The 14,086-nt window shown below is 40.7% G+C and overlaps 1 protein-coding gene across 3 annotated transcripts in view; it reads left to right on the top strand.

The window, feature by feature from the left end:
* tmod1 (tropomodulin 1) overlaps positions 1-14,086 on the top strand; it is a 103,194-nt gene that overhangs the window by 18,667 nt on the left and 70,441 nt on the right. For all 3 annotated transcript variants that reach the window (XM_072590074.1, XM_072590055.1, XM_072590066.1), the window contains exon 2: positions 4,286-4,466. In XM_072590074.1, the coding sequence (XP_072446175.1) occupies positions 4,341-4,466 (126 nt within the window). In that variant the 5' untranslated portion in view covers positions 4,286-4,340. The remainder of the gene's footprint in view (positions 1-4,285; positions 4,467-14,086) is intronic.

Below are 14,086 nucleotides of genomic sequence, written 5' to 3'. Positions count from 1 at the left end.
AGTGTAGTAGATGGTAATCAGCAAGAGGTTTGCTGACCTGCATTTGACCTGATACCACCTGATCCCTCTGTTTGTTGAAACATCCTCCCAGTATCTACCCCAGCAAGCCCCTTGAGAATTTATATATTTCAATTAGATCACCTCACCACCTTCTTCTACATTTTAGAGAATAAATTCTTGGACTATTGAATCCATTCTGTTTAGAGAAAAGCTCTCATTCCAGGGATCAATCATTGCATTCCCTTTCTTCAGGCAGGAGACCAAAGTGTAGAAAGTACTTCAGTTGTGGTCTTATTTTCTCTTACACTCCAATATATAAATATACCATCTGGCTTCCAAATTGCTTGCTGCACCTGCATGTTAATTTTCTATTCTTCATGTAGAAGGATACCCAGACCCCTCAGAATATCAATATATCACATTTGTCTGGATTTTTAAAAATATCCTGCTTTTCTATTTTTCCCACCTAAGTGGATAAAAGTACACATTACTGCATTGTCTTCTTTCTACCATGTTCTTGCTGACTCATTTATCATATGCCCTCATTGCTTTTTCCTCATTGCTTAATTTTCCACTTATAGCTTTGTATGATCCGTATCAGTGGATACATTCCACTCAGTTCCCATATATCAGTCATTCATCTAGATTGTAAATAGCTGAGTCTTAAGAACTGAAGATGTGGTATGCTATTAGTTACAGCCTACAACCCAAAATGACCCACTTACATCTAATCTCTGTTTCCTGTCCATTAACCATTCCTCAATCCCTGATAATATGTTACTTCAAATCCCATGAGTCGTAGTTTCTTGGCACTTCATCAGTTTTATGAAAGCCCATATATTCTCCATCCGCTAGTTCCCCTTAATATAGTCAACTAATTTCAACCTGAAAAAACAATTTGTCAGACTTGATTTTTCTTTTATAAAGACAGTCAGTCTTTCAGTCAGACAGCCCTTATGGAAGTTTTTGCCTGTGCACCTCTGGCACTGATTGGTGAACACTTGAAATAACCCCTTTGATGCCTCACTGTTAGTGACAAGTCCTTAGACAAGATTAAACAAAGAGTGGGAGTCATTCCTGTCAGTGTGCTCTGTAACAGCAGTAGGCTGGCCACTTTAACAGCTGTGCTAACCTTTAAAGGACAATAGGAAACCATGTATCTCAACTTCAGGAAAAGAATTGATAGGGATTAAATGGTCACACTTGAATTTGTCAGCTCATAATTCCGAGTTGAGTGTGACTCGCTCGCTGAAAATGCCTTTGCTGGAAAACTCTCTTCTTGGCTCAAGCTGCTTTACTTGAAGCTCCCTTCCTCTTTCCTTTCGTTGGAATTCTTGTTCCTTTTTTCTTTGTGGCCTTTCTCTCTCTTCACTCCCCTCCTGGCATCCTCCTTCCTCTTTTCTCTGTTGGAATTCTAAATCTAGTCTGTGCCATTCCAGTTGGTTTCTCTAATTCCCTTCAACTTTAATTGATCAACTTTGTTGTAAATGTTTCATTTCTTTTGTTTTACCCTGACGTCACCTTAGTCTTTGATACCATATTGCAGATGTTATGTTCTCTGCTCTTCTTAATTTTACCCAAATTACTTTTCTCACATTGATTGTGAATGTATTTTTTTCTTGAATCCTCCCTCTTCAATTTATGATTTTGTTCTAATTTCAGCGTTGAGCAGATAAAATTACATATTTTACTTACAACACAAATTATACTTGTATTGATGACAAAAAGTAGTTCCACCGTCCTCCTTTGCACTAAACTCCTACTTGCATCAAATTCAAGTGTTTACACACTTATGTAACTACTCAGTGCTAACCACACCAGATTTGATGTTTACTGTAACAAACATACTTAAGATTTGGAGGTGATGGTGCTGGACTGGGGTGGACAAAGTTAAAAAGCACTAGCTTTCGAGGCACTGCTGTTTCATCAGGTGGTTGTGGAACATGACAGAATTTATAGCAAAACGGTTACAGTGTCATGGAGCTGTAATGATATATTAAACAACTTAAAGTTTAAATATTTTTTAGTTTAAAAAAAAGTTAAAGTTAAAAACTTTAGTTAAAACCTGGTGTTGTGTGATTTTTAACTGAAGTTGTTTAATATAACATTACAACTCGTGACACTGTAACCCTTTTGCTATAAATTCTGTGTTGTGTAGTCATGTTGCACAACCACCTCATGAAGAGGCAGAACCTCGAACGTTAGGGTTCCAAATAACCCTGCTGGATTTAAACATACTTAATTGTTCACTTTGGTGAACAATTAAAATGTTAAAATTACAAAACAGAACTTCGAATACAACTGAAAAACCACAATGTTACATTGCGCTTTTATGTGGATATTCAATTCTCCCAGAATCAGAGCAAAATGATTCTTAGCTCTTAAGGGTTTACTTCTTATCATTTCCCTTTATCCACCTGGAAATATTTAACTCCAAAACTATTTTTCATGTTGCGAGTTTGCATAGAGATTTTCCCTCTAATTAAATCGAGGCAAATGTAATGCATTACCAAAATGAGCATGAGCTCCCAAACACATTCCAGTGTGCTGAGCTGCAATATCATGTTGCCTGTAACTGCTGTTCCTCTTCCAGTTCCTGACAGACCAACTGTGAGGGTTTTCAGGGACATCTTGGAGACCTTTGCTCCCTCAGCTGATTTCTTCGGCTCTGTGAATGACGTGGGCCATGTATTCTTGAGTTAATCACCTTCAATGTTTACTTCACATATCATAAGCCACCCCAGTATAAACAACTGTTCATTGGCATCCCAGGGGGCTCTCTGCTGACTGACTCATTCTGGATTAGGTTGCTGTTCTATTGGAATGTCTGATATAGTTTGTTTTAAAAATAAAACCTTCACAAAAGTAAGCAACATCCATGAGCCACTTATTTAAAATCCAAATTCTCAACATTATATATCAGAGACCTTTCATTACAACAGTCCCAGAAATATCAAATATATAGACTTCATAACTTACTACCTTAAGTGCACTGTATAATTATGAGTTGGTGGTGTTGTTATCTACACTGGATGCTGGACAATAGAGCTGTTGTCCTGAGTTGCCTTGTATATGTAAAGATTCAGTTGCCAATGATCCATTGTGCAAGTTCACTCACATAAAAGATGAACTGTACACTAGAGGCTGAAATGATTTTCTGCAAAATTCTTCTGGCAGTATTTGAGCTTTGATTTTGGCAAAAGATTCAGTTTAGAATTCTCCTAAATAAATAATTGTATGACAGCAAAACATGCCATGATTAATGTGCAAATCAGACAGAAATTTTGTGGCATTAAGAGGTAGGTTATGAGTTGTAAATTTCCAGAAGTTGCTAGTTAATTTATGTCGCTCTGCCGTTTCCGCACTTCCCCTGAACCTCACTAGCATCTTTTTAAAAACTTTCTGCATTTGCACGTAAATTATCTATTAAAATTGCCATAGAATTAAATCTAGTAATTAACAGCACTGGCACCATTTTAATACCATTATCCTGTAAATATAAAGCTAACCAACATCTGCAATCCAGGATAGAAATAATTTTAAAGTTTTCAATCTGATAAATTCTTTGGAAATGCTTTGCCTACTATCTGCTCTTTCGTTCCTTCCATCCATTCCTAATGTTCTTTTCACTGTTTTTCTTTCTGTACCTGATTTGTAGCTTAGCTTCCTTCCCTGGCATCCTATTTTACTCCCAATATTCTGATTGCTTAAGGAGTTACACTGTTGCACCCAGATATCCTGTTGCCCTTGCTGTGCTCTTATCAGCTTACTACTCCAACACGTTACAGTACTGAGTTCTCTGGAAGGGTCACTCGACCTGAAATGTTAAACTCTGATTTCTCTTCATAGATGCTGCCAGATCTACTGAGCTTTTCCAGCAATTTCTGTTTTTGTTTCTGATTTACAGCATCCGCAGTTCTTTCATTTTTTAAAGTTACGGTGCAATGTCTTTATCGAACTGAACAGTGCAGGGTACAGTCTTTAAAACAAAATTGCACATTGTCAGTTACCCTGATTGAATGCAATGTTTTTAAATTTCCAATCAGCCATACTTCTGATTGGAGGTAGGTAAGCTGATACTAAAATGATATTGTTAATGTCATAGATGTTATTGATCATACATTTAAAAATGAATAAAAGTGCAGATAGCAGATATGTGTTGAAACTCAAGTAAATGATCAACTGAATTATGCTAACATAGAAACATTTGCTCCCTAAATGCTATTTTAAAGTAATCTCAATTTTAAGTGGCATCTTCATTATTGTGACCCCTCTGTTACTTCAGATATTCAGGTCTGCTGCGATATTGCAAAGGAGGCTCAAACAAAGATTAAATCAACATGTCCACACCATTTAAAAAGGAGTTAGAAAAGTATCGAGATATTGATGAAGATGACCTTCTCCGAAAGTTATCGGAAGAGGAGATCCAGCAGTTGGAAGATGAGTTGGAAGAACTAGATCCTGATGTATGTATAATCTGACATGTGTAGATCTATGTATGTAAATTGTAACCAGAGGAGTGCTGTCACATACATATCTACATCCAGATAATTCCCTCTCCAGAACAGAGTGCTGCAGAATTTATGTATGAGCTGTTCACTCAAATGGAAATAGTTTCATTTTGACCTCCAATTTTAGAAAACACCTTATACTAGCAAATCATCTCAGAATTCAATGAACATTCTTCTTTATAAATCTTAAATGCAAGAGCTGGCCCTTATTCTTTATTTTAGTAGAATCTTCAGAAAGCTGAAGTACATTGAAAACTGCGATCTGTTTATGGTGATGATGCATGAATTTAGTCATCTCAGGTTTGGGAGGGGGGGCACTGTTGGCAATATGCACTGGGCTCTCTGCTTCCCTTCTCACCGCTGATTCTGGGAAAACTGCTGTGCAGTTTAGATTAGATTAGATTACAGCTTAAATCTCTTTCTCCTTTCCTTGAAATAACGTGGGGCATTTTGTTACCCGCTTTGAATCCAGGAAGGTTTATGAAGGTGGGTTATCTTTATACTTATTTTCTCAAAGGTTCTAGAATGGGTGTATATTTTATCACATGCTAGTAATTTTAAAATATATTTATATTGCTGATGGTTTTAGTGAGCTTGTAGAAAAACATAGAAGAGATAAGCTGTTGGTAGAAAGCACCAACAAACTATTTGGCATAATTCTGTGGATTACTACTCATCCAAAAATGAATTAATGAATGGATGAAGCCAGTGAATGCAAGTTAATACTTATCCATCCAGATATCAAATCCAGTGAGTGTCTTACTCCAGTTTCATGCCAGATGTAACTAAACTTTACTGAGAGAGTTATTAAGGTGGATGATAGCTCAATGGTTAGCACTGCTATCTCACACCATCAGGGACCTGCGCTCACTTCCAGACTTGGGTGACTGCGTTGAGTTTGTATATTCTCACTGTATCTGCGTGGGTTTCAGCTAGGTGCTCTGGTTTCCTCCCTGTTTTGGACCAGACTAAACCCTCTCAAAATATATTAAGAAGATATCTGAGACCCTAACTTTTTCTTATTTTAAAGGTAATTATTAGGTCTTAAATCCAGATGAAATTTCAATTGGTCAAATTACTCAACTTTCAGCAAAGCACACTTTATTGTTACACTACAGTTAAAATATAGACAAACTAAAAATAAAAGAAAAGAATTGGCTTAACCATAGCTCTATCGAAGTGCTTAACTAATATTAGATATATTAACTGCTACTAGTTAACTGTTCCAATAAAGCAACATCCCATAACCGCACCTTTGGCAAACGCAAATTCAGTGAAATAGATAGTCTCACATGCCATTTTAGCAGCAGGAAGAGAACCCCAGTGGTTAGTTATTACAGAGAGAGGCATAAAAGCTTCCACATCCAGCTCCAACACCCAGCAATTGCAGAAAGCTAAAACTAAAAATCCTGGTTCAGTGGGAGCTCAACCCCACCCATTCATGCTGCTTCTATTGTTCCGACTTTTAAAAAAAAATCAAGCCTCACAAGCTGTTTATTTTATTGGCTTTTGAGTAGAATGCTCGGTACCTCTGTCTCAACCTTTTCTCATAAAAAAGCCAGGACAAAATACATCTCTTAAAGCCGTAGTATCGTAGCATCCCACAGTGCAAAGATATGCAGATTAGATCGATTGGCTGTGGTGAATTGTCCTATTGTGTCTAGAAGTGAGCAGGTTAGGTGGATGAGCTATGGTAAATGCAGGGTTACAGGGATGGCATGGGGGCATGGACCTGGATGGTGTGCTCTTCAGAGGGTCTGTGCAGACTCAATGGGCTGAATGGCTTCGTTCCTCACCTTGGGGATTCCAAGGGTCTCCACGCAGTGGAAGAGTGAATCGTAAAAGCTTGTTCTATAACAGGAAGAAAAGATAATGCAAATAAATTACCTAAGGTGTTAGCACTTTCAGTTCTTAAAACCAATAGTTACTTAGACTGGATTAATTCCAAACATTGAGGCTGAACTACAGAATTCTGCTGTAATAGCAAAGCTCATTGTGACTGCATCATGCATTGTAGCAGCAGTGTTTATGTGCCAATTCTAATCAGAGCCATTTGGAAATGATGAAACTATCAAGCAGATTTATTCTGTTTGTCATTTAAAGAAACAGGCAGTGACAGTAAGTTTTCAAAATCAGTCCAGGTAACAGCAATTTTGAACCAATTTATGACAGAGCTCAAAGGTGTTATTTTGCTACAAGTAATCAATCTTGGGATGTGCTTAGATTGGTTTTCCAATGGTATATGTTTCAGTAATCAACTGTCATTTTGTGAACCAATCCATCACCCCCCATACCATTACCAAAACTATTTTGAGCAAGTTCTCTTATAAGTTATTTTAAGTTACTAAACACAGTAAGAAGAGGGAACAGATAACTCATCCATTTGTCACCTTACAGTTCAGTAGGTTCAGTATAGACCACGATTTTTAATTGCAAATAATTACGAAGTTCCTAAAACAATATTTTCTGAAGGTGTGAGGGCTAAGCCAGTTTATGAAGCACCCCTGGACAAATGCAAGGTTCTGTTGTACTTGGGTCAAAGGCCCTGAATGGGAAGCATTCCCAGTGCTTTATCATCTTCCTCTTCTTCTCTCCCTGCAATCCAGAGACAATGGACACACACATTGGTTAACCATGCCAGTTCATATTTTCCCCTCCCAATGCCTCTCAAAGGAATGAGCTGTCCTACTGTGTTATTTGATATCGAGTGCTTAACAGTCTTGTTGCATACCTTTTGACACTGTCTCTGTTGAATCTGTTCCACCCTCTTTGAGTCACTGTTTCAACATTTTACACACTGCCTTAGCCATTGGTTTTGTTTAAAGGTTTGATGTTTGGAGATCCAACCACTGCATGCAGGAACTGAGTTGAGTCTGATTAGGATGACTGTATTGTGGATTGATTTGTCACCAGTGCTATAAGCTAAGATATATAATAGTCAGAGAACAGGCTTCTTAGGTCTCTGAAGGTGCATATGAGACCAGTGCCTGGGACTAAAGCGAATGTAGGTTCCTTATGATATACTACCATAGTGAGGGAAAACTGCGATGAAAATATTTGAGCATTTAAAAATAACAGCCAGGAGATGATGATCTAAAGTCAACATATTCGTCGTTAAATAAACACTTAAAAATACTGGCACTCAGATTGCAAATTGCAAAATGTTTATTCTGTTATAAAAACTGTGGAACCAATGGTACAAGTATGTTTTGTTAAACAAAAATGCTCTCACAAAGAAAACTGCACATTAATAAATGGAGTGGCACAGTGGCACAGTGGTTAGCACTGCTGCCTCACAGCACCAGAGACCTGGGTTCAATTCCTGCCTCAGGCGACTCTCTGTGTGGAGTTTGCACATTCTCCCCGTGTCTGTGTGGGTTTGTCCCAGTTTCCTCCCACAATCCAAAAATGTGCAGGTTAGGTGAATTGGCCATGCTAAATTGCCCGTAGTGTTAGGTGAAGGGGTAAATGTCTGGGTGGGTTACGCTTTGGCGGGTTAGTGTGGACTTCTTGGGCTGAAGGGCCTGTTTCCACACTGTAAGTAATCTAGAGAATGATTGTTGAACCAAAGTTCCAGTAACTAAGTGATAGCTGACACCAGATTTGCAGAAGAGAAATGGGTACAATTTGGAATATTTGTCTCAAAGATCAGAGCAATGGTCATTAAAATTTTGTTTGATTCAGACCCTTCTCCAACTGTCGATGCTTGTTCTGAAAACAGTGTCTGTTCATTACTCAGCTCTTTGTGTACAGGAGTTGGGATGCTGAGATTGGACAGGACTTTGATGAGGCCTCTTCTGGAGCACTGTGTCCAGTTCTGGCCACCCTGTCATAGGACGGATGTGATTCAGCTGGAGAGGGTTCAGAAAAGATTTACCAGGATGTTGCTGGGAATGGAGGGTTTGGGTTATAAAAAGAGGCTGGATAAGCTGGGACTTTTTTCACTGGAGCATAGGAGGTTGAGGGGTGACCTTATAGAAGTTTATAAAAACATAAGGGGTATAGATAACGTGAATGGCAGGTGTATTTTCCCTGGGGTGGGGGATTTCAAAAATAGGCGTCATATTTTTAAGGTGAGAGGAGAAAGATTTTAAAAAGACACAAGGGGTAATTGTTTTTTACACAGCGTGGTCCATTCATGAAATTAACCTTCAGCGGAAGTGGGTGGATGCAACATTTAAAAGACATTTAGATAAATACATGAATAGGAAAGATTTGGAGTGATATGACCCAAACACCAGCAGGTGGGCCTAGATAAGTTTGGGATGATGGTCGGCATGGACTGGTTGGACCAAAGGGTCTGTTTCCGTGCTGAACTGATACTGTGATTTTAAAATAAAAATGAAAAGTGACATCTACAAATTTCGAGGAGAACAAAATAATGCAAAAGCAGTCACCTCGTTAGGGGTTTACTACAGGCCCCCCAATAGCAGCAGGGAGATGGAAGAAAGCATAGGTCGGCAGATTTTGGAAAAGTGTGGACGTAGTAGGGTTGTTGTAATGGGTGACTTTAACTTTCCCAATATTGATTGGAACCTCCTTCGAGCAGAAGATTTGAATGGAGCTGTTTTTGTAAGGTGTGTTCAGGAGGGTTTCCTAACTCAGTACGTTGACAGGCCGACGAGGGGAGAGGCCATTCTAGACTTGGTGCTCAGAAACGAGCTGGGGCAGGTATCAGATCTTGTGGTGGGAGAGCATTTTGGTGACAGTCCACAACTGCCTCACATTCTACAAAGCTCTGGAGAAGGAGAGAATTAGGCAAAATGGGAGGATATTTAATTGGGGAAGAGGAAACTATGACACGATTAGGCATGAGTTAGGAAGCATGGACTGGGAACAATTGTTCCATGGTAAAGGCACTATAGACATGTGGAGACTGTTTAAGGAACAGTTGTTGCGAGTGATGAATAAATATGTCCCTCTGAGACAGGCAAGAAGTGGTAAGATAAAGGAACCTTGGATGACGAGAGCGGTGGAGCTTCTCGTTAAAAGGAAGAAGGTAGCTTACATAAGGTGGAGAAAGCTAGGGTCAAGGTCAGCTCTAGACGATTACAGGCAGGCAAGGAAGGAGCTCAAAAATGGTCTGAGGAGAGCCAGGAGTGGGCATGAGAAAGGCTTGGCAGAACGGATTAGGGAGAACACAAAGGCATTTTACACTTATGTGAGGGATAAGAGAATGGTGAAAGAAAGAATAGGGCCGATCAGGGATAGGATAGGGAACTTGTGTTAGGAGTCTGAGGGGGTAGGGGAAGCCCTAAATGAGTTTTTTGCTTCTGTCTTTATGAAAGAAACGAACTTTGTAGTGAATGAAACCTTTGAAGAGCAGGTGTGCATACTGGAATGGATAGAGATAGAGGAAGCTGATGTGCTGAAAGTTTTGTCAAACATTAAGATTGACAAGTCGCCAGGCCCGGATCAGATTTGTCCTCGGCTGCTTTGGGAAACGAGAAATGTGATTGCTTCTATTATAGGAAAGATGTGGATGCTTTGGAGAGAGTTCAGAGGAGGTTTACCAGGATGCTGCCTGGACTGGAGGGCTTATCTTATGAAGAGAGGTTGACAGAGCTTGGACTTTTTTCATTGGAGAAAAGGAGGAGGAGAGGGGACTTAATTGAGGTATACAAGATAATGAAAGGCATAGATAGAGTCGATAGCCAGAGACTATTTCCCAGGGCAGAAATGGCTAACACAAGGGGTCATAGTTTTAAACTGATTGTAGGAAAGTATAGAGGGGATGTCAGAGGCGGGTTCTTTACACAGAGAGTTGTGAGAGCTTGGAATGCGTTGCCAGCAGCAGTTGTGGAAGCAAGGTCATTGGGGACATTTAAGAGACTACTGGACATGCATATGGTCACAGAAATTTGAGGGTGCATACATGAGGATCAATGGTCGGCACAACATAGTGGGCTGAAGGGCCTGTTCTGTGCTCTAAGTTCTTTGTTCCAATTCAGTTGAAAGTCAAGAAACTCATTTCCAGGCATTATCTACTTTTCAGGATTTGTTTAACATAGTCCTGCTTCACTAGTTGATACCTCATTGCTAGTTATGTCTGATGCTGCTCCTGGCATACCCTCTTCATACTCTCTCTGAATCAGGGTTGTTTCCCTGGCTTGATGGTAATGGCTGAGTGGGTGACATGCCAGACCGTGAATTTGCATGTTAAATAGAGTCTACAGCTGTTGATGATCCACAGCACCTCATGGATGCCCCCCACTCCCTAGTTGCTAGATCCGTTCAAAGTCTGTCCCATTTAGCACAGTGATCGTGCTGCACAACAAAATGGGGGATATTTTCAACGTGAAGGCTTCATCTCCACAAGGACTATATGTGGTCACTCTGACCCACACTGTCTTGGACAGATGTATCTAAGCAGGCACATGGGTAGGGCAATGGCAAGTATATTCTTCCCTCTTATTGCTTCCCTCACCACCTATCACAGATGCAGTCTGGCAGCGATGTCCTTTACGACCTGACCAAATTGCCCAGTAGTGCTGCTGTCGACTCACACTTGGTGGTGAACAATCAAATCCCCCACCCAGAGTACGTTTTAAACCCTTGTCTCCCTCAGTGCCTACTCTAAATGTTGTTCAACATGGAGGAATGCTGATTCATCAGCCGAGAGAAGACGGTACATGGTAATTAGCAGTAGGTTTCCTTGCCCATATTTAACCTGAAGGCCATGAGACTTCAGAGAGATTGTGAGGATAGCAGGGCAACTTTCTCCTGACTGTGTAGCACTGTGCTACTGGGTCTGACCTACTGGTGGTACAAAACATAGTTGGGGGTATTGAACCTAGTGGCGAGGTCAATGCCAGGTAGTCTGTCTGGTTTCTTTTTTATTGTTGAGATTTTGGAGTGATTGATACAACTGAGTGGCTTGCTAGGCCTTTTCAGAGGGCAGTTGAGAGTCAACCACATTGCTGTGGGTCTGGAGTTATGTGTAGGCCAGACCAGGTGAGGATGGCAGATTTCTTTCCCTGAAGGACATCAGTGAACTATATGGGTTTTTCCCAATAATCAACAATGAGAAAAGAAGTGAGTCAAACAGTCAGGGCAGGCAGGGACAAAGCAGAGAGTACAATAGTTGGATGGAGGTGGGGATGAAAGTGATAGGTCAGAGAGGAGGGTGGAGCAGATAGGTGGGAAGGGAGATTGGCAGGTAGGGCAGGTCATGGGGATGGTGCTGAGCTGGAAGGTTGGAACTGGGGTAAGGTGGGTGGAGGGGAAATGAGGAAACTGTTGAAGTCCACATTGATGCCCTGGGGTTGAAGTGTTCTGAGGCGGAAGATGAGGCGTTCTTCCTCCAGGTGTCAGGTGGTGAGGGAGCGGCGGTGGAGAAGGCCCAGCACCTCCATGTTCTCGGCAGAGTGGGAGGGGGAGTTGAAATGTTGGGCCATGGGGCAGTGGGGTGGATTGGTGCAGGTGTCCCGAAGGTGTTCCCTAAAGCGGTCTTTGAGAAGGTGTCCAGTCTCCCAAATGTAGAGGAGACAGCATTGGGAGCAACGGACAGAATAAATAACATTGGTGGATGTGCAGGTGAAACGTTGATGGATGTGGAAGGCTCCTTTAGGACCTTGGATGGAGTTGAGAGGGGAGGTGTGGGCGCAGGTTTTGCAATTCTTGTGGTGGCAGGGGAAGGTGCCAGGATGGGAGGGTAGGTTTTTGGTGGGTGTGGGCTTGACCAGGTAGTCACGGAGGGAACAGGGTCTTTGCGGAAAGCGGAAAGGGGTGGGGAGGGAAATATATACCTGGTGGTGGGGTCCATTTGGAGGTGGCGGAAATGTGGGGGGTGATGCAGTTTATGTGAAGTTTGGGAGGGTCCACCTCCATCCAAGGCCCCAAAGGAGTCTTCCACATCCATTAACGTTTCACATCATTGAACCGGTTGATTTTTTTTAAAGTTTAAAACAAAAATTCTTGAGGACCTTAGGTTAAATGGTTCAAATTTTGTTTTGGGAATTGTCTGTATTTTACGTGGGAAAAATGGAGAGCACAGGAAAATACTTTTCATCGTGAATTGCTTCTCCCAACAATGCAACTGAAAGTCAGCAGAAACCAGGCACATGAGCAAAAAAAACAGCAACTTTATTTTGAAATTGTGCAAACTAACCTGTTTGAACTCTGCAGTTATCACCACCAAAGCAAACGTGATTGTTTAAAAACTGCACAAGGGTCTTGCTAAAAGTCAGCAAGCTATTGCTAGTTAAATACATTAAATATATATACCTGTACATCATATATGGTGTGTGTGTGTGTGAGTTTGTCTTTGGCTGTGTAGGAAGTAAAGGCAAAATATAACACAATTTGTAGTTACATAATGACTGATGGAGAAAGACTGAAAGAAGTACAAAAAAGGAAGTAAAATGTTTCTAATTGGACTGACTTCACATCAAACTGTCCTGTCCCATTACACAGTTCATTTGTAGTGAGAGTTTTATACAAATTACAGTTGATGTGATACACATTCCTGATGCACATTTAGTGCTGATCAAGGTGATTTGTTGACAGACTGATGACATATAATTTCATACATTTCTATTTTTAAAAACCACAACCGTAACCACATAACACAGCATTACTGTAAGTGAAATTCTACCTTTGTGTTCACCAATAGATGTTTGACATTTTATGTTGTAATTCAGTGTGTGGCGATGTAGGCAAATGGACCAACTCCACTGCTGCACAAATCAACACACAAGCTGTTTACTTTTATACCAAATTAGATTAGATTAGATTAGATTAGATTACTTACAGTGTGGAAACAGGCCCTTCGGCCCAACAAGTCCACACCGCCCCGCCGAAGCGCAACCCACCCATACCCCTACATCTATCCCTTACCTAACACTACGGGCAATTTAACATGGCCAATTCACCTGACCTGCACATCTTTGGACTGTGGGAGGAAACCGGAGCACACGGAGGAAACCCACGCAGACACAGGGAGAACGTACAAACTCCACACAGTCAGTCGCCTGAGGTAGGAATTGAACCCAGGTCTCTGGCGCTGTGAGGCAGCAGTGCTAACCACTGTGCCACCGTGCCGCCCATGTGATTTATTTTTCATTTGCTATTTTTCAAGCATGAGCCAATATAGATTGGTTTATAAACCTCATTAGAGGTGTAGTTAATCTCAATAGATCAGAGTTTTTATACAGTATCTGAAAATGAGAATGGTCTGTCCCCACAGCACAAAAGAAAGCCATTGACTCGATGTTTGTCTTTTTAATTTTGCTTCTTGTTTTTTTTTGACCTGTGTCATGTGGTGTACAGCTATAATGTAACTTTGTTTTCTTCATTTCTCTGCTGTGTAATTTAGGATTGTACCTAGGTATGCTGCAGCTTTGATTGCGCAGTGTGTTGGTGACATGGTTACCCTGTATTTAATCTTATAACTGAAGAATCTGTACCTAGGTACCATTGTACTTAAGATGGCGCTGTAAGTGGTGACTTATGAACTTTTCACGGTACTCACTTGAGTACATGTGACAATGAAGCTAATTCAAATCAATTCAATTCATTCATCCCAGCTTTGCTAAGACTTTCCAACCCCTCTACTCACCTGCTCTTTCTTGTTT

This window comes from Chiloscyllium punctatum, chromosome 2 (assembly GCF_047496795.1).
Source record: "Chiloscyllium punctatum isolate Juve2018m chromosome 2, sChiPun1.3, whole genome shotgun sequence".
Taxonomy (NCBI): Eukaryota; Metazoa; Chordata; class Chondrichthyes; order Orectolobiformes; family Hemiscylliidae; genus Chiloscyllium; species Chiloscyllium punctatum.
This window is presented reverse-complemented; position numbering and strand designations above follow the sequence as displayed.